Source organism: Chinchilla lanigera, unplaced genomic scaffold, assembly GCF_000276665.1.
Source record: "Chinchilla lanigera isolate Chin_1 unplaced genomic scaffold, ChiLan1.0 scaffold00067, whole genome shotgun sequence".
In the NCBI taxonomy this organism is placed as follows: Eukaryota; Metazoa; Chordata; class Mammalia; order Rodentia; family Chinchillidae; genus Chinchilla; species Chinchilla lanigera.
Genome location: NW_004955468.1, coordinates 5,481,794 through 5,503,016, shown reverse-complemented (window position 1 = coordinate 5,503,016; position 21,223 = coordinate 5,481,794). Strand labels below are relative to the sequence as shown.

Below are 21,223 nucleotides of genomic sequence, written 5' to 3'. Positions count from 1 at the left end.
CTTGCCAGGCAGGCTCTGTGCCACTGAGCTAAATCCCCATCCCCAAGGCAATATATTATAAATGGGAAGGGTAAAGGGACTTAAATGGAGGCTTCTGTGTTTTGCTCAAAGTAGTAAAATGTTCATCTCAGTAGGATAAAATAAGTTATGAATGTAACAGACTACCCGGAAAAATCACTAAAACTGTATACAAAGAGATACACTATCAAACACTATGGATAAATAAAATGGAATTCTAAAAATTCTTCAGATAACCCACAGGAAGACAAGAAAAGGATAAAAAAAAGAGCAAACAAAAAACAAATAATTAAATGGCAGACTTAGAACCTAAAGTAGCCATAATTATATTAAAAGTAAATGATCTAAAATACAAGTTATTGAAGGACAGAGGTGAGAGTGGATTTGAAAAACATGATTCACCTGTTGTCTGTGAAAGAAACTCACATCAAACCTAGCAATAAAAGTAGGTTGCAAGAAAAAAGACATATGTTAAGCAGAAGAAAGGTGTGGTTACACAAAGTAGACATCAGACTACAGACATATACCAGGGACAAGCAAGACGTTATATAACTGTAAAAGGGTCAGAGTGCCCCAAAACATAGCAGTTTTACCTGTGTATGCACCAAACAGTAGAACTACAACGTATGTGAAACAAAAGCTGGCAATACAAAAAGGAAAAGTAGACAAATCAACAGTAGTAGTTCCTTCTCAGTAGTTGATAGAATACTAGAAAATTATCAAGAACACAGAACTCAATAACACCAGGAGAATCCAATAAACACTTATGGAACACTTCCCTAGAATAGTAGAATACCTATTTTCCAGTATCCACAGAATACTTACCAAAATAGATTATGTACCCTGGGCCATAAAACAACAAAAATAAAAACATTAAACTCATAGAGAATATATTCTCTGACCACAGTGAATACAAATTAGGAATCAGTGCAGAAAGATAAAAGGAAAAATTTAGTACTTGGAAACTAAACAATCTGGATCAAAGAGAAAGCCTTTAGGAACATGGAAGCTCATGCAAAAGCAATATATAACAACTTGCGGGACCCATCTAAAGCAGTGGTTGTGGGAAATATATAATCCTAAGTACTTACCTTGGAAAAGAAGGAAAGTCTGAAATCAAAAATCTTAAGTCTTTGCCTGGAAAAAAAAAAAGAGCAAAATAAACCCAGTGTAAATAGAAGAAAATAAAGAGCAAAAAGCAATGAAATTGAGAACATAATAATGAAAATTGATGAAATCAAAGGAATTAGTTCTTTGAAAAAATTGATAAAATTATAAACCTACAGCTCTACCCCATAATTGCCATGGAGCATTAAAAGGCTTCCAACATTAACAGATTTTGATGCCAGAATTCTGTGTGTCCTTGGCAGTACTTACGTTCTAACTGGTGTAGCATAGTGGTTAAGAACACAGGCTCTGGAGCCAGACTGCCTCAGTTTAAATGAGTCATTTGTAAGTCTTTTGGGAGAAAACTGTGACATTTCATGAACTTCAAACAAATATTAGCTGTCATTATATTGAATGATGATGGAGAGCATGAACATAATCCATTAAGGAAGATCCCTTTTATTCTACGCAGAAAGAATATATTATTGTTGCCTATTTCTATCCTGCAACTCTATTAGTAGAAAACTTCTAAAGGCACATCAGCTATACCACTGATAATCCAGGACTTTTCAGGATATGAGGTGTGATCAAACAATATAGTAAAGGTTTAAATTTTTAAAACTTTATTACAATAAATAAGATATTGTCATGTATCCCCCATGAAATACTCCCCGTTGCTTTGAACACACTTATTCCATCATTCTTGTAACTTTCTGAACAGTTCTAGAAGTCTTCTTTTGTGTCTTTAACTAAGATACTGTCATGGCTGCCTCAGTGTCCTGAATTAATTAAAAGCATTAACCTTTCATGGTCATTTTGACTTTGGAGAGGAACCAGAAATCACAGGTCCAGTGACTGCTGAACTAGATCTGGTGAAAAAGGTGGATGCAGACACACTGTAATGTTATTTAGTAGAAACTACCATAGACATTTTTAGGCAGTTTAGAACATCAAAAAAGGACACTCACAAAAGAGGACTTCCAGAGCTCTTCAGAAAGTGGCAAGAACAATGAACTAAACGTATCTGAAGTAAAGGGAAATATTTTGAGGGGAATTAATGGCCATGTGTCTCTTACTATCATTGAAATTTAATTCTTTTAAAAAATTTAAACATCCACCATATTTTTATCACACCTCATATATACTGCTCAGTTTTACTTTTCTGGTTGTTCATCAACAATGTTTCTCTTGAGCTCAGATATCATTACACTTAGAAATTTATATGATCTTGTCATTACATGAACTACACCTTTTTCTAGAAATATGTCCACTTGATGTAAAAACAGTTCCTACACTTATGAATTTATATGATCTTGTCATTACACAAACTACACCTTTTTCTAGAAGCATATCCACTTGATGTAAAAACAATTCCTAGCACTAAAAACCATACTTCAGATGAAGGTAAGAACATTTTAAGTATTTGTAAATGAGTTGGCATCCAGAGGATTCCGAGAGATCAATGAAAAAAAATTTTTAAAGAGAGAACAAAGAATATAAACACTTCCTAGAAGGAATAGCATCAAAAAGAATAGAATACTTGAGTATAAATGTAACAAAAAAGTTAAAAAAAAAAAAATTGTACCCTAAAAACTAAAACACATTGAAAGTTTTGAAAACCTAGATAAACTGGAAAGCTATCCCATATTCATGTATTGATGGGTTTACTAAGATAACAGTACTCCCCAAATCTATCTACAGAGTCAATGTAATGCCTGTCAAAATCCTAGGTAGCTTCTTAAAAATGTCAAATAGACTTTCCACAGAAATTAAAATTCTGATCCCAGAATCCATATGGAAATCCAAAGGACCCAGAATGACCAAAACAATCTTTGAAAAGAAAAAGACAAAATTGGAAGACTCATACTTTCTAAGTTTAAAATTTACTACAGTGCCATATTAAGATGGTATAATACTAGCAGAAGAATAGACATAATTGTTACAAAACTGAGAGACCAGCTTTACCAGTGGAACATTGACAACACAGGAAGTTCTCCACTCTCAGACATGGGTCCTTGGGCTTCTTGCCTCGGAAGTGTAGCAGCAGGCATCAAGGGAAGGTGAAGAGCTTCTCCAAGGATGACCCTTCCAAGCCCATCCACCTCACGGCCTTTCTGGGCTACAAGACTGGCATGACCCACATTGTGAGTGAACTGGATTGGCCGGGATCCAAGGTGACTAAGAAGGAATTGCGGAGGCTATGACCATTGTGGAGACACCACCTATGATGGTTGTAGGCACTGTGGGCTATGTGGAAAGCCCTCGAGGCCTCCAGACCTTCAGGACTGTCTTTGCAGAGCATATCAGTGATGAGTGCCATAGGCACGTCTATGAGAACTGGCTTACATTTAAGAAGAAGGCCTTCGCCAAGTATTGCAAGAAATGGCAGGAAGACATAGGAAGAAGCAGCTGCATAACGACTTCGGCAGCGTGAAGAAGTACTGCCAGGTCATCTGAATTATAGTCTATGCCCAGATGTGCGTGCTTCCACCACAGCAGAAGGTCCACCTCATGGAGATCCAGGTGAGTGGGGACACTGTGGCCAAGGTGCTGGACTGGACCCAGGAGAGGCTGGAGCAGCAGGTCCCCATGAGCCAGGTGTTCAGGCAGAACAAGATGATCGATGTCATTGGGGTGACCAAGGGCAAAGGCTACAAAGGGGTCACCAGTAGCTGACACACTGAGAAGCTGTCCCACAACACCCACTGAGATCTGTGCAAGGTTACTTTATTGGAGCATGGCATCCTGCCTGTGTGGCCTTCTCCGTGGCACGTGCTGGGCAGAAAGGTTACCATCACCCTACCAAGATCAAGATCTACAAGACTGGTCAGGGCTACCTCATCAAGGACAGCAAGCTAATCAGCTACCAACAACTGCAACCTGTCTGACGAGAGTGTCAACCCTTTAGGTGGCTTTGTCCACCATGGTGAAGTGACCAATGACTTGGTCATGCTAAAAGGCTGTGTGGTGGGAATGAAGAAGTAGGTGCTCATCCTCCACACGTCCTTGCTAGTTTGTGCGTGCAAACCAAACAACACACTCTGGAGAAGTTTGACCTCAAGTTCATTCACACCACTTCCAAGGCTGCTTCCAGACCATGGAGGAGAAGAAAGCATTTGTGGGACCACTCAAGAATTGCCAAGGAAGAAGGCATTTAACAGCAGGAACACCGTTGGCAGCTGATGGAGTCTCAGTGAACGTTGTTTTACATAGACAGGATATCTTGCCTACATCTTCTACCCTGAATCACTATTAGGCCAGGGATATAGCTCAGCGGCATAATATAGCTCACACCTGGCATAATATAGCTCATTCCTGGCAAGCTCAAGGTCCTGAGTTCCATTCCTGGTACCAAAAAATAAAATCACTACTAGGAAGACAACGCACAGTGTATCAGTTTATTGTAGCTGTCCTAATAGTGTGTTTTGAAACTCAGTTTCATTGTAATGTTTATCTTTTTTAACAGGATGGGATGGGGGAAAGGAGAAGAGGAGAGGAGAGATAGATAGACAGACAGACAAACAGGAGATAGGTGGGGTAATTACACTACTGATTTCTGTTGGTTGAAAGGAACAGTTAATGCTTAATTGTTTTATCAATCTTGCATGCCTATGTCTGGCGATCTGAGCAACTACTTTGAAGATAACAATATGTAACATAACAACTACTGTTAAGTTCCTCTCACCTTCTTTTGAAATTCTGTATCATTTTTATTTTTTTATTGTTGTTTTGTTTTTGACTTTGTGTTTGTTTGTGGAGGGGGTTGTTCTTATTGTTTTGTTTTTTCTCTTTAAAATAATTTTTTTAAAAAAAAGTTACCGTGGCACCTTTGCTGCAAATCAGTTGACAGTTTCTCTGATCTGAAAATTGTCAATTGATTTGCAGCAAAGTTGCCAGGATAATTAAACAGTCATTTTAACAAATGGTGCTGGGATAGCCACATCCAAAAGAATGAAGTTGGACAAAAAACTTCTGTGCTTCAAAGTACACCAACCCTAGAATGGGAGAATTATACAGCAGTTTGCAAATCATTTCTCTGCAGAATCTATAGAAGTCTTACAGCTTTTTCAACAGTAAAATATGGGCAAAGGATTTGAGTAAACATTTTTCCAAATATGATGTACAGATGTCTAGCAGATGCGTGAAAAGATGCTTGACATTATTGGCAACCAAAAAAATGCAAATGGAAACCACAAGATACTGCTTTATATCCACTCAGATGGTTGAAATTTTTTTTAAAAAAGACATAATAACAAATGTTGGTGAGGGTGTGGAGAAATTAGAACTCTGGTATACATTGCAGGTGAGATTATATAATGGTGCGGTCACTTTGAAAAACATTTCCTCAGAATTTAAACATAAAGTTGCCATGTGATCTAGCACTTCCACTTCTAGGTACATACCCCCAAAAATGAAAAGACACATGCACTCAAAAATTTGTATATGAACACTCACAGCGGCATCATTAATAGCTAAAAAGTAGAAACAGCCTCAATACCCACCAACCAGTGAATAAATGAACAAACTATAGTATATCCACAAATTACTAGTATTCAACAATACCAAAAAAATGAAGTACTGATACATGGTAAACATAGATGAAACTTGAAAACACTGTACTAAGTAAAAGAAACCAATCACAAAAGACTACATGCTTCATTATTCCATTTATATGAAACGTCCAGAATGTGCAAGTCTATAGACAGCACATTAGTGGTTTCCAAGATTGCAGGGTGCAGAGGGATAATGGAGAGTGATGGCTAATGGGTATAGGACTTCTTTTGAAGTAATGAGACTATATGAAAATTAGAGTGTTGTGATAGTCGCACAATGTATGAATACACCAGAAGTCATGAATGACACATGTTAAATGGAAAGGCTTTCCTTTCTCTAACTATAGTGGTAGTATCCTAAGGAAATCCATTCATTCAGTCAGCCCTCTTTAATATTAATTGAGTGACCCTGTGCTAAGTGGCACTCTTTTAGGCACTTGGGAAACATCAGTAAATGAAACTAGTTAAGTATAATGATCTGAGGACTTTTTTTAAAGGGATGTTCACAATAATTAAATTTTTTAATTTAAAATAAATTTAAAAATTTAAAATAATTTAAATTTTTAAAAATTACAATAAAAGGCACATTGCCATTACTACCCCTCAGAATATTCCCACTTGGTCCAAACACACTGATCCCATCATTCTTGCCACTTTCTGAAGCAGTTCTAGAATTCTTCTTTCATGAATATTATGTTAATTCATAATACAAAGTAGAGACACTAATGATTCAGTGGCAGACAAGTTGCAGTATATGGTGGAGTAATATATAGTCATTTAAAATGTAAATTTTCACAGAATAGATATGGATATAAGAAACATAGCATACAATACAAAACATATAAAATGCTACATATGTGAACTCTATGAAATCAATATTATTTCTGTAGATAATGGTGTTGGGCTTTTACTCTTGAACGATAGCTGCTTTTTGTTTTTCTGAATTTCATAAATCTCTTACAGTAAGATACATTACGGTATCTTTATAATTCTACAAATTATCAACATCCCTGGCTCCAGGTGGCCATTAATACCAACCCAAAGCACTAAGCCCTTCATACTTGATCAGAGAAACCAGGTTGGCTGCTGAATAAAACTGGTGTTTTTCATGTGCCAGGAGAGTTTGGAATTGTGTAACTTTAGAGCAGAGAAAAACTAACTGAAAAATTTTCATCTTTGGGGCTGTTATTTTCTCTTGTGGCATGTTTTTATGTTCACCTTGGATGCATTCTGCTTGTTTTGCTTATAAAACCCCCTTGTCAGTAGGATTTCATCGCACCAAGAATGATCCTTAAGGAGTGGTTATCTGTACTGGGTTTATTAGTACATGTTTGCAGTGCATAGTGATTACAGTCATTGTGGGTAACTGGTGCATGTACATAACACATCTCAATTCTTTTATTTATTTCCCCTTCCCCTCCCACCTACTCTTCGGCTAGCATCGATTAATTTATTTTTAAGTCCTTATAAAATTGATTATCACACATACAGATTAAAAGCCAGACTAACAAGCAAAAAACATGTAAAACATATAAGATAGTTATACTAAATCAAGATACACTTTTAGATACATTGTCCACACTGGATTGCAATAATTTTTTCTCTTTTTTTCCTGTTGTCTGTCTTTTATTTTGTACTTTATTTGTATATTGTGTTTCTCAGATGAGAGAAGCCGTGCAATCTTTAAGGTATTAACGGCCACTTGGAGCCAGGGATGTTGATAATTTTTAGAAATATAAAGATACTGTAATGTATCTTACTGTAAGAGATTTATTTACTTCGCTTAACATTTGGGGTCTCAAAGTGCATCCATTTGCCTACATTTGACTCAGATTTATCCTTCTTTATGGCACAGTAGTACTCCATTGTGTATAAATAACACGTTTTCTTTATCCATTCATCTGTTGATGGACCTATAGACTACTTCTAAGATTTAGCTATTATGAATTATGCTGCTAAAAGCATGGGTGTACATACATCACTGTGTACTGGCATTTTAGTACAACTTCAGTCCTACTGTCAGACACTAGCCATTCCTGGCACATTAAGATCACCAGAAGTAGGACTATATTACAGGTGCTATTGACTCCAGGGCTGAAGTTCTTGGCTCCTATACTGTACCTGCTTTGAACCAAAGAAGTAAGAGTAGAAAACCTTGCTGCAGGAGGAATTTTCAGTCTGTCTTGGAATTAGGACCACACACAGAGATGGACAAAAACCAGTGTATGATGTAGTCCTAAAGTGTATGGTCTAGAAAATTAGGAAATAATAGCATGCAAATATTCATTGTTGACTGCAGACAGTAAATGCAATGCGTGTGATTAAGTTTCCTGTTTTAGACTGTGTTCCTTAAATCTAGGTGTGTTTTCTGCATTGTTTCTAACCTGTCAGCACGTGGTGGTCTCCTGATAAAACCTGCTTAACCTTCTAATCTTTGGCTGCTGCAGGCAACATGGCTGTACAGTATACAGATAACAGGCTTGCTCCTGGTCTGCATTCTTCAGTTTTTCAATTCTATGATTCTTGGATCATTGCTTATCAGCTTCAACCTTTCAGTATTAATTGCAAGAAAACTTCAGGTAGGACTGTGTGTGTGTGTTTCTAGGTGTCTAGGTATCTAGGTGTCATGTTACTGGGGACTGAACCTAGGGCCTTCATACTAAGCTCCATCCCTGATCCTTTTTTGGTTTTGTGGTCATTGTTTTTGTTTTGAGACAAGATCTGACTAAATTACTCAGTTACCTGAGCTGGGCTCAAACTTACAGTTCTCCTGCCCATTTTTTCCTTAGTCAAAGTAAACTTTTTAAAAAATTGCAGTTTCGTGGACCTGATTCTAATATAGTATCCAAACCAAAATTTATGACCTATTTAAATAGCATTATTTGCATTTTTCTTTAAGTGCATATGGTAGTGTTTCTCTTTCCACTTTCTGAGACCATGTGCCATGTCTTTGTTTCAACAATTGTTGTTTACAGAATTGAAACTTTGGTTCAATTCAGGGATTAGCCAAAGATGTTTAGTGCAGTTCCATTGAGTTAATGTTGAAATAATGAACAAAAATTATAAACTTTGCGTGTGAGTGAGAAGAACCTGCTGCTTGTACAATGTGTTCATCATAGTGTAACAGAAAACATGCCCCCATAGCCAGTATACTTGTTTGTTAGCTGCCTAGGTAATAGTTCCTTTTCCAGTTCCAGTTGCTTCTGTCCCTTATAAACAGCTGGTCACTGTGATGCACATTGTATAAACCAGTTCCCAATTGACAAGCCATTCTGCCTCTGTACTTCCTGCTTGCTTATCTCATCAAAGCCCTGCACGACCAGAGATCAGGGCCTGATATTCTGGGAGTGATCCCTATCAGTGCCTGTCGATGTAAATAAACCTGCTCCAAATCCTGGGTGTCGTTTCAGTATTTCTACTTGCCCTTACAGTAGTAGTTCAAGTTGGTCTGCTACTTGTGGTTAATTGTAGTAATGCTGTTCCATACCCTCCTACTGCTCTTTAAATAAATTAACTCTGTTTTGAGTATTGTAAGAATCTAAATAAATACACTTCAGAAATGAGAGTCCTAAGGTATTGTAATAATGTGTTTGAAGACTTCAACCTGGGGCTCAGGTGTAGCTTAGTGGAAGAGCCTGGCCGTGGCGTGCACAAGGCCCTAGGTTTTGTCCCCAGCACCAGTTCAAAAACAGAAAGAAAATGTTGACCTGATCTTTTGACTTTATTACATAATTAAATTTGTGAATTTAATTATGGGATTTGAAAGCCATTTGTTTTTCCTTAAAATTTATAACAAATCCTGTTTCCTTTCTCATGTGCTATAAACATTTCCATACCAAAAAGCTATTTTGTTTTCACCTTTGGGAAGTATAAATGTTTTTACCTTTGGGAAATTTTCTTATTAGTCTTTTGAGTGAGAATTGCCATGGACAAACTGAAAGGACTATTCTTTTAACTGGTTTTTAATTTGTTATTACGAGCAAGTTCTCATTCATCCTTTTAACCTTAATTATAAGTAAACATCATTCATCTTTGAACTGTGGGTATTCTATTTGGCAATATTAGGATTACATGTAAAAGAGCACTTTTTTTTATACTGATAGGTCTCTTATTTATTTGGGTTATGTCTATTTCTGTGACGTAGGAATTAATGGATAAGTGATGTGATGATTTATTCAGTCAGCATATCCCAAGCACTTCCCAAATGGCAGACCCCAATCTTCTGGTTATGAAGATCTCAAAAAAGAAAGAAAGAAACAAAAAGAATAAGGCAGGTTTACTAATCTTACAAAGTTCATCATTAAGGGATTCATTTACTAATAGAAAATTAAAAATAGTTTAACTTCGTGAAGTTGTAGGTTACATATTCCACGTTTTCCCTCTATGTTGCATAAGCCAGTGTTTGAAACTCTGAATTAATACTAAGTATTTAGGAAGCTATATAGAAATTTAAGAATTAAAACAACTCTTTTAATTTCTAGAAAAACCTGAAAACTGGAAACTTCCTTAACAGGATCAGGAAACTTTTGTTACATTTATTTGTAGTTTTCTGTTTGACACTTCTTCTCAACAATATTATTAAGGTAAGTTAATAAATGACATTTGTTGTATTTTTTAAATGTACTGAAGGCTTTGGAGACAATTGTTGAAAGTTTTTATTTCAAATAAGTAAATTCCTGCTTGATAAAGCATATCAGCACACTGGATGTTTTACTTTGAACAGATCCAGTTTTAACTTTTTCTGAGAACAGAATGATTTTGTTGGTTTTAACTATTCATTTATATTGATTCTTCTTTAGTATGTTCTTTAGTAAACTCACCAAGTTAATAAAAATTTGTCAAACTCAGCTATAAAAACATTAAATATTTCTCTAAATTTAGATCGTTTTCTACTCTATGGTTTTTACTGGATTCAGTTTATAAATAAACAGGCCTGTCTAATTTCTCTTAGAAAGATGAACTCATTGTTGCTAGGTGCGCCCTAACATTTAATTGACTCAAAATTAACCACCCTGTAAAACAGAATAACTCATTTAATAACATAGGCCTGTACTTGTTCTATGTCCAGGAGCTTTGCTGAGATTTTTTTTTTTTCAAAATACCCTTGGGGTGCTTAATTTTTACAGTATCTTTTCTGGCATTTTTTTAAGTGAAGACTTTATTTCAGGACCTTGATGCTCCCTTTGTTTTTATGCAACAGTGAAGCTGTAGTGATCTCATCAGATGATTTTGCCCCTCCTAGAAAGCTGGGCTCAGCATAGAAGACATTTGCAGCATAGAAGTTCCTCCGCTTCCCTAACAGTGACAGTTCCCTTGACTGTGAAAGAAAAAAAGATTCTTCACTCAGCCAGCCACAAAAAAATACCTCACTCCAGCTCCCTGTCTCTACAGCCTTAAACTCTGTACAGTTCAGTGCAGTCAGCCCTCCATATCCATCAGCTCCCACCTACAGGTTCCTCAGTCCAGCATTCAACCGACCACAGACCAAAAATATTGGGGGGGAAATCGAGCCTGTACTGACCATGACTTGCTTTCTTGTTACCATTCCCCAAACAATATAGTCAGTAACTATTTACACAGCGTTTACATTAAATTACATATTATAAATAATCTAGATATGTTCTAAAGCATAAGAGAGGTATGCATAAGGTACATGCAGATACTGTACCATTTTATAGAAAGGACTTGAACAGCCGAGAATTTTGCACTCTGTCTGTCTCTGTGTCTGTCTGCCCCTCCCCGCCCGTCTCTCCTTGGGTGAAAGCTATGCATTTCACCCCTGGTCACTTTAAGTGTTCAGTTCGTAGGTTAAGTGTGTGCCTGGGCCTCTGCTTTTTGACACCCCAAAGAATTACCATCTATTGGTTTGCAGCCTACAATGAGAAGAATTAGAAAAAACAGTCTGTGAAACCGCCTTGCTATTTTTTCTGTACCCATGGGAAAAACTTCTCCCGAGTCTTATTTCTATGACTGTTAGGATCTCTTCTGAGAAAGTAGTGAGTTTTAATCTTATAACCCTATGAGTAAAGTAAATGTTTTCATCTTCCTCTTTCCATTTGCTGCTATAATGCCTAAGACTAGATCTGGGGCTCATCCCTAATGAGTATATTTTGTTTACTAACCTCTATTCTGGCTTTACCTTTTTTGCTGCCATTTTTCCTTTGATACTACTTCTTGACCATTTATGTTATTGACTTTGTAAGTTATGAATGAAAACTAAAATTGTGTGAATTAAAGTGACAGTCACTAATAATGAAAACTGGCGTTTATCTGTTCACCAGTGAGAGTTACTGTTGTCTTATAATGTCCTTGAGCAAAATGAGCCCTGTATCAGATATTATATCTATAGATCCAAATCCCTCAAGCCAAGTGGGCTGTATTTCTACTTGAAGTTTCAAGTCATTATATTGCTGCTTCTTGTCATCATCGTCATCGTCATCACTGTGGTGCTGATGGTAGTGGTACTGGGCATTGAACCAGACCTTTGCACAGAGCTGCGCCCTCAGCCCCTCCTCCCTTCTTTTGAGTTGGGGTCTTACTTGGTTATTAAGTTGCCTAGGCTGGATTTAAACATACAGTGCTCTTGCCTCAGCCTCCCAGAGTGCCAGGATTACAGGTGTACACCACACCACCCAACTCAGACTGTTCACTGTTTCATAAAATTCTAGTCGCTGTGCTTCAGCCTTCTCCCTCTCCCTGGAACCAAAACAGCCATGTTTTATCTCTTTTCTATATTGAACTTATGCATAAGATATTTGAAAATAAGATTATCTTTATGAAAGAGAGGTGTAGGAGAGGAGAGAGTTTGAAAATCTCTGGCTTAGAATCAGCTCTGAGAAGTATTGTGAACGTTTACTAATTTCGTATACATGCCTCCTGTGAAACTCGACAGTGGAGACACGTATCCATTGGGAAATTATCAGGAATCCATACCGAAGGCACTAACAGAAATTTTTGTTTTTTCTCTCCTTGATAGAATATTCTTAACCTGAAGTCAGACGAACATATATTTAAATTTCTAAAGGCAAAATTTGGATTTGGAGCAACAAGGTACGATTGAATTAAAATCTGCGTTTGCTGTTATGTACTAACACAACAAGGTCATTAAAGCTTAAGTTGCCTTTATCCCCTCAATTATTAATCGCAGGCTTATTTTAAGGAAAAATATAATGTTGTTTCCTTGCCTTGTATTTAATTTAATATTTTGCTTTCCATTTGTTCCCCAGGGATTTTGATGCAAATCTGTATCTGTGTGAAGAAGCTTTTGGCCTCCTGCCTTTTAATACCTTTGCAAGGCTTTCAGATACTCTGCTCTTTTATGCTTACATATTTGTTCTATCCATCACAGTGATTGCAGCTTTGGTTGTTGCCTTTCATAATCTCAGGTATGGAGCGTTGCAGCATGTTTAACGCTCTGCCTTCATAAAATTATTCTGGGTGTTGCAAAAAATTACTAAAGGTGGAAATCAAAATATCAGACTCAGAACGGAGTGATGCCGTACATCTTAAAGGGGACCCCTACTCTCTGTAGTGATGAGATCCCTAAGAGTGGTGGCCACAGTTCAAAGCAGTCTGGGTTGAAGTCTCTGTTTACACACTGAGAATGATGTGATCTTTGAGCCAGTTATGCAATTTCTCAGTATTTCTGTTTCCTTATCTGTAGAGTGAGAATATGGCGAGTACTTTCTCTGTGTGATTTTCTGAGGAATGAATCAATTAAAACAACATAAAATACTTAAAATAGTATCTCATATCTAGAATATTCTGTAGGTGTTCACATCGTTAGCTAGTTTATTACTGTAGGCTCGTGGTTCTCTTTTCTTGCATTATTTTTCTCTATTATTTTCTCTATTATTAGTTTTTTGCATTTTTCTACTTTTTTCTACCTTCTTCTTCCCAATGACTTTTACAGTATTTCTTGTGAAATGTAAAGAGTTAATAATTTTTGATTTGCTTTCTTACATCTTGTTTCAGAGGAATGGACCATAATTATTAGTGTCAACTAAAAATCTTAAATAATAATGGTCAGTTTTTTAAAGCTGAGCATGTCTACCAGACTAGTGAAAAAAATCAGGGAATATAAAGACTTTTTAAAAACCTGTAGAATATCTACCTGTTAAGCTTATGGTGGTTTGTGTATTTGTTACTCCTGTTGAATTGAAAGAAAATGAAGTATAAGAAGTCAAAGGTCCTGTCATTTGTGAAAAATTAATCAAAGTCCCAAGGAAGCTTTTTCTGTGGAGTGACCCGGCCAGTTAGGGTGGTGGTGAGTTGTGATCACAGCCATGAGAAAGCTGGTGAAAATGAATCTGCATCAGCTGAGGTATTTTATAATTATTAGGAATGAAGCCACATTGAACCATCAAAATACTTCATTGGCTGTAAACTATTTTAGTATCTTTCGGAAGTGTTCTTTTTATATCTACTCAGTATAAAATTTAGCTGTGTGAAAATTATCTACATGAACAAAGTAATTATCTAGACAGTGTAGTTTAATATTATTCCAGACACACCAAGTGTCGACAGGCCTCTAGACTGCATTCAAAGCAGGAAGTTCAGTTGGTCTGCAGTATCTTTGTCAAAAATGTCCCCTGTGCTTGGTGTGAATCTCTGAGCCACCTGTGGAAGGTGATTTGGTATATGATTAAAGATTTTAGAACATCTGTCAACTAGGGATTTTAGGTCATTGTTAAAGGAAAGGCACTACATGAAAGTAATTAGAGGGTAACAGCATCTTAATATAAATTAACATTGAGCCGGGCATGGTGGTGCATGGCTGTAATCCCAGCACTCAGGAGGCTGAGGCAGGAGGATTGTTGCAAGTTTGAGACCAGCCTGGGCTACAAAGTGACCTCAAGGCCAGCCTGAACTGCATAGCAGACCTTGTCTCAAAAAGACCAGAAAAAAAAAAAAAAAAAAAAAAAAATTAAAAAGAAATACCATATGCAAGCTTTAGATTCTGCTTCAAAGAAACCACCTGAAGGAAAAAAAATGATTACCGGGAACAGAGAAAATAGAACACATACTATTAGATAATATGGAGGAATTACTGTTAATTTTGTCAGCTGTAATGATCTCAATGTAGCTATGTTTGGTGATAGTCATGTATTAGACATATATAAGGACACCTTGGTAGGTTAAAAAAGTGATCATTGTTTCATTAAAGGAATTGAATTCCAAGTTTATGGATACATTTATTGTATTTATTTATAAAAATCCACAAAATACTCATAAAACAAATAACTCCTAAAGCATCTTTAAAGATCTCCAGTTTCAGTGATTCCAAAAGGAAGCTTTTTGCTATTCTTTTTTAACTTAAATTATGGAATCACTTTAAATTTTTGCTAAATTAGAGTCTGTGAGATTTTAGTTATTAAATTAACTCTGCATTCATATTGTGATGATTTTAGCCTCAAACAACTTCAGAATTGATCAATGCCAGTTCATTTCATTAGGGGAAGTAAGATTTAACTAAACAGAGATTATTTCTTCAGCTTAAGATGTGTATGTTTGCCACTTTATCCAGTGACTCTGCAACTCAACACTGCGTGGATAAAATGGGAAAATGCACAGTTGATCTGAATCCAGAAACTGCTTACAACTTAATACACACCATTCTGTTCGGGCTCTTAGCACTGAGTACAATGAGGTACTTTTGTCTTCTCTGATTTCTTTCCTTTTTTACCACTCTTTGCTTGATGTTATTTAGCAATAAAATGTAGAAACTGACAGTCATCTTCATTAATGGTTATGATTTCCATAAAAATGTCCTTGTAGACTATCTGCCACTACAAAATATTTTTCCTAATCTGTTTTTTCCCAATTGGAAGCATTCTTTTCCTTATGTGATAGTTCCCAAAAGGCAGTGGAATTAATGACTAACCCTTTGGCAGCTGATCTCTGCATAGTTCAAGGAAACATTTTACAGTCACAGACTGTAAAGCTCTTTCACAGCTATCTCAGGCTTGAGGCGTGTACACAACTTAGAACTGCTAACTTTTACTCCTTTCTGTCCTTGCAGGATGAAGTACCTCTGGACCTCACACATGTGTGTGTTTGCATCGTTTGGTCTGTGCAGCCGTGAAATATGGGAATTACTTCTGAAGTTGGTCCATCTTTATAACCCGAAGAGGGTCAGTGTTGTCCCTTTCTGCATTTAATGTTAAATGACTTTCTAGTATTTCATTCATACCAGTTCTGTCTTCTTTGAGGTTATCCGTGTAGCAGTCAGATAAAATGGATTCTAGTATTGGAAACTAGAAATAGATAATTGATACATTAAGATTTCATAGGGAATTTTTAAAATTTATTGTTAATTTTATTTTTTAATTCATATTTTCCCTACACTCTAAATTAGATATGTTCATTGTACACAATTTAGAAATACAAAACACACATACACACATGTAAAGGAGTATTAAAATTCACCAATAATCTCCCTACCTAACATTATAACTGTTCTTATTACAAAGTCTTCTCCTAAGAATACTTATCAACAAGTGTAATAATGTAGCTTTGAATTGTTCTGCCCTCTGTATTCACTAGGCGGCAATATGGTGGAAGCCAGAAATACCGTAAGATGATTAGAGCCCTGCTGTGGGCTCAGTTGTTCTGACACTGCAGGCTCATGCTCCATTAAATTATATTTTTGTTGTTTTTTATAAAATGCATCTATTTACAAAGCAAAACCGTATAGCAAAAATGTTCAAAGTGCTTGTAATCTAAATAGTGTCTTTCTTATATAGATATGTATAATGCGATATTCAGTACCAATATTAATACTGCTGTATCTGTGCTATAAGGTAAGCCTGATTTTCCTCATTTTTGTCATTAATCTATTTAGCAGAATAATTGCTTTGACTCAATGTATCTTGTACATTTTTTGGCAAATTGAAATGGGTTTATGGAGCTTATAAACACCTCCTTAGCATTTCACTACAGTTGATACTGATAGGAAAACTTTCTCAAATAGTTTTTAACAAATAAAAGCATGATAACAAGATGTCACTGGCAGTCAGTTATTCTAATTAACATTAGCATTCAGCAAATTCTGAAAATGTTTTCAGACCTACTTTGAGCAAATAGAGAAATTATTTTCTCTTCTTATCTGATTTATGTGGAATAAGTTTAAAAATGTATCTTCTTTTAATCTACATATTTCAATAGGTGCTTTTCTTTATAAGAAAACTAAACACATCTAAATAAGTACAAGTCTAAAATTAGACTTTCTTTTCATCCTTTGTTCACTTTCAGTAGGGAGTCATGAAGTTTTTCATGTTTCTAGCTGACTGATTTCTGAAACACTGACTATGCCTCTGTTCTGAGGATCCCTGAGACGGTGACCGTTGCACAGGTTGACTATTTTGTGGTTCTTTGTAACATCCTCGAGATTTACAGGCCTTGCCGTATTACTTAGGCCACTAGCACAGATTACTTCAGTTGAATTTGTGCCTTCACTTTACAGTCAAAATATATATTTGTGAAGTTTAGGTGCTTTTTCTTCAAACTTTTTAAAATATTAGAACAATGGATTTCAAAATCTGCTGTGCAGAGGCTCTGATGGGGGTTAAGGGTAGATATGAAGATGGGGCCTCCTCTGGAGAGGACCCGCTATAGCAGGCTCAGCTCTTGGTTTCAGTGCTTCTGTTTTCATGCTGATCTTTGTCAACAAAAGATTTTAGTCCTAAAAAAGTCACTAAACACTACATTGCAAATGTTTCAGAAAACTGTATACTGTCTTGTTCTGTATATCAGAACCTCCTAGGTGCTAGCAAACACAGAAGTAGTTTCCTACATTCCAGTGTCTGGGAATTTTGCTTTTACAGAAATAAGTAAAACTTAAAAACATCTGGAAAGCAATGGTTAAATATTAAACAGGCTGCGTTTAATGAGGAATCAGGTAACTTTCCTATTATACATTTATTTTGAGGCTAAAACCCGCTCCTCCCAGAAAACATGTAGCTCATCATCCTCGGTCTCCCCACTAAAGATGTGTGTAAACTGTGACAGTCTCCCCACCATTTGTATGTATGTAGGCTGAGTCCTTTTATGTCTCAGGTGCTTACTGAAATTTTATGGACTGTTTTTAAAAGCTATTTGAAGAGATAGGTCTCTTGTTCTTGGTAAAATCGAGGAAGGATATGGAGGAAATAAACCATGCTGTGGACCCATGGCTCTTCAAGCACAGTCCTCAGATGAATAACATTGGCCTTGGGGAAATACAGGCCCTTAGGTCGCAGTTCAGACCTGCTAAATCAGAAACTGTGGAGCAGAGTCCAGAAGTTCATGTTTTAACGGTGCTGCTGCTGCTATACCGTCAGGTTGGAATTCCTACTGTAGGGTCATCAGGATCCCTAACAGTGCAGGTTCTGCTGCCTGGCGGGTTGACTATTCACCGGCACCATGCTGTACCTTCTACCCACTTGATGGCAGTAGCCCTTCCCTCTAGTCGTGACAGCCAGTGAAGTCTCTGCAGGTTGCCAAACTTCCCCTGAAGTAGGGGTGGAGGTGGAGAAGTCTGTGCTCCCCTCCTCTTGAGAGCCACTGTTGTGAAGGAACAAGTGAGAACAAGAGCACTGGAAAAGCCATCATTCTCAGGAAATCCTTGTAATTTTCCCCGAAGAGAGCCAGCATCTTAAAGAATTCTCCAAGGCAGGCATGGCTGTGTGTGCCTGTTACCCCAGCCCTCTGGGCGGCTGCGGGAGGGGGACTGCAAATTCAAGCCCAGTCTGGGTAACTTAGCCACTCGGCAAGAGCCTATGTCAAAAACTCAAAAAGTAAAATAAAGGGCTGAGGATACAGCTCAGCTCAAAGACCCTGGGCTGAATCCCCCAGTATGAGGGAGAGGAGGAAGGGAGACTGTTATCTCAGTTGCTCTTGGCATAGACAGTTTTTACTGTGTAAAATAGTTCAGCTATTTCATCTCAAAATTTGTAGAATATAAAATCACAGAGATCACAGAATATGGAGATGTTATGTATATTCAAAGTTATCTTGACACTGAACCTGTTTTCCATCTATCCCAGCTATTAGATTTTATCTGTAATGTGAATTCATATATTTCAAAGCCTGATTTGAGTTTTACCTAGCAACTTTAATCAGGGTTTCATAATTTGTTGATAATACCATATTTTACCATCTGTATTTAGGATCATCTTACTAAAAGGGAAGCACATTCTAGTCTCCACTTTGAAGTCAAGTAAAAGTTATTGTCATCTTGATTAACATATTTAGGTTGATGAAATCCTATATAAACTATTTCTGATTATTTAAAAGCAGCCTTTAGTTCATTCAGCACGCACTTTTATGTTATCTAAGTTTTCCAAGAGGCTGTTAGTAGATTTTAACATTCTTAGCATTAATAACAGCAACTTTAGAAGTATAAAGTATATAATGCCATTGGATTCACATACATATTAAAAGAATTAGAGCATTTCATTCAAAATTTTACATTCTGTTATCCAGTAGGGAAATGTTTAATTATAATATTACAAAGGGATTGTTTAATCAGTAATTTTTACAACACTTCTTCTGAAAACTAGAACCAAAAGTGCTGACTCCTGATTCTCCATCCCCCACAATTTTCTTGGTTTACCCTCCCAAGAGACAAGATGTGAATGAGTGGTAGAAATGACCTGAGTGAAATGACAGGATAAGAAAGCAGTAGGGCTAAAACATCCGCGGACAAATCAGGTGCTTCTTTGATTCTTATTAGTGATTCTTAAAGAAAAGAATAATATTTTCAACATCAGTGAAACATAGGAACGTTGTCATCCATCTTCTGTGCCAATACATGAAATGAATTCTGTAGCTAACTTTAGGATGTATGTGGATGATCAAATCCTATTGGTTCCCATCTTAAGATGTAATTAACTGATGAGTTAAATAGACTGATACTATATTGGGTAAACAGTGGATTCAGAGGGTAATTTTTATATTTATATCTTCATAACCTTAAATAACTCAGGTTGAGTAAGATACGGCAGTGGTAGATGTCTTAAGGTTTCCTGGAGTGTCTTACTTTCAAATATTCTCTCATTGTACCAGTAATGTCAAACCATGTGACCAGATTCCTAGTGTCAGAAATTCTTTATTCAATGAGAAGGGACTGATTGTACAGCCACCTTCCAGGTCACAGTTCTGCCACTTGTGACCTGGTCAACTCAGGTCCATCTTTGAGCCACAGTTTCCATACTTTTAAAATAAAAACTCCAGTGGTGATGCTTCCTGATGCTTCCTAGCGCATGAGTTGTTGTGAGAACAAATTGAGATTCTATATTTAAGAGTATTTTCTGCAGCTATAATATGGTGCTATCTCCTATAGATGCAGTCTGCTTTCAAGGGTAGATTGCACGGCATTAGTTAATTACACTTTCCCGTACACTGTGAGCATTCTTGTGGTTAGTATTCCTGTCATATCAAAGTAATGTTTTACTAGTTATTAGCACCACAACCATAGCATTTTTATGCGAGTAAGATAAAAGCACATTTTTTAAAGTTGACAACACCTCTGGTTGTAATTGGCTTCAGCTCAGGATAATTTGGAAAACTTTTCTCAGGCCTCAGCCTTCATGTGCCTGGAGGGCTGGTGGCAGAGGGGAAGCAGTTGTGGATCCATCTGCCATGTCTGTTCAGCTCACAAGTGGTGCACTTTGCCCTTTTTCATGTAATCTTAGTGATAGGTGTCAGTATGGGGGTGGATTTTGGTTTTGTTTTGTTTTCAATTTCAGTTCTGGCCAGGAATGATGGATGAACTCTCCGAGTTGAGAGAATTCTATGACCCAGATACAGTGGAGCTGATGAACTGGATTAAGTAAGAGGAATTTTTTTTAACATTTAAATTTTTAAGTGCCTTTTCAGATATTAGTTTTGGGGTGGAGTGATTGTTTGGTGGCTATGAATCTGATTGTGAAGAAGCATTCATTTTCATTCAAATTTTCTTTAAAACCTTATATCTGTAAATAACTCTTCACACTTGAAATACCCTGTCTCCAGGTATATATCCCTTAAAGAAAGGAACATAACCATTACGGAAAAAAACAGGATCAGGAAATAAATTTCAAATACTGATAGCAATGGGAATGAAATTTTACTTATCGGGGTGAACACTTACAGTTTTCTATTCTTTGCCAATTTTATCTTTATTATTTTCATTTTAATACCATTCATTTTTTGTCAGTGCTGATGCAAAAGTATTCCATGTTCATTGTTTTAAAATTGCAGTGTAAACTGTAGTTAATTAGATTCATAATGGCTCATTGCAGATTTCATTTTTACTAATCATTTCTCCTAGGCTCTGGCCAGGGAAAATTTCAAGTACAAAAAGTGGAGCTTTTCCTCTCTGGAACATGGAGATACTTTACCATTGTCTCCATGTTCTTGTTTCTGCTGCTGTTCGTTGCTCTGCCTCAGTCTTCAGCCTCAGAAGGGAGCACCTGTGTTTCAAAGCTTTACTCATGAAACCTGATTACCACTGACAGAAATAAATTTTTCTACCCAGAGCAGCATTCCCATGCACTATAATACTGTATTTCCCTATTTTATAA

The 21,223-nt window shown here is 36.7% G+C and overlaps 1 protein-coding gene and 1 pseudogene across 3 annotated transcripts in view; both read left to right on the top strand.

Moving 5' to 3' along the window:
• Window positions 1-21,223, top strand: part of Dpy19l3 (dpy-19-like 3 (C. elegans)) — a 78,863-nt gene that overhangs the window by 41,940 nt on the left and 15,700 nt on the right. Inside the window, exons 9-16 of one of the 3 annotated variants that reach the window (XM_013522543.1) lie at window positions 8,126-8,257; window positions 10,160-10,261; window positions 12,655-12,728; window positions 12,905-13,063; window positions 15,205-15,327; window positions 15,700-15,811; window positions 16,424-16,480; window positions 20,408-20,490. In XM_013522543.1, the coding sequence (XP_013377997.1) occupies window positions 8,126-8,257; window positions 10,160-10,261; window positions 12,655-12,728; window positions 12,905-13,063; window positions 15,205-15,327; window positions 15,700-15,811; window positions 16,424-16,480; window positions 20,408-20,490 (842 nt within the window). The remainder of the gene's footprint in view (window positions 1-8,125; window positions 8,258-10,159; window positions 10,262-12,654; window positions 12,729-12,904; window positions 13,064-15,204; window positions 15,328-15,699; window positions 15,812-16,423; window positions 16,481-20,407; window positions 20,491-21,223) is intronic. The other 2 variants (XM_005400090.2, XM_013522544.1) reach the window with 2 other exon arrangements.
• LOC102011971 lies at window positions 1,702-4,283 on the top strand (annotated as a pseudogene).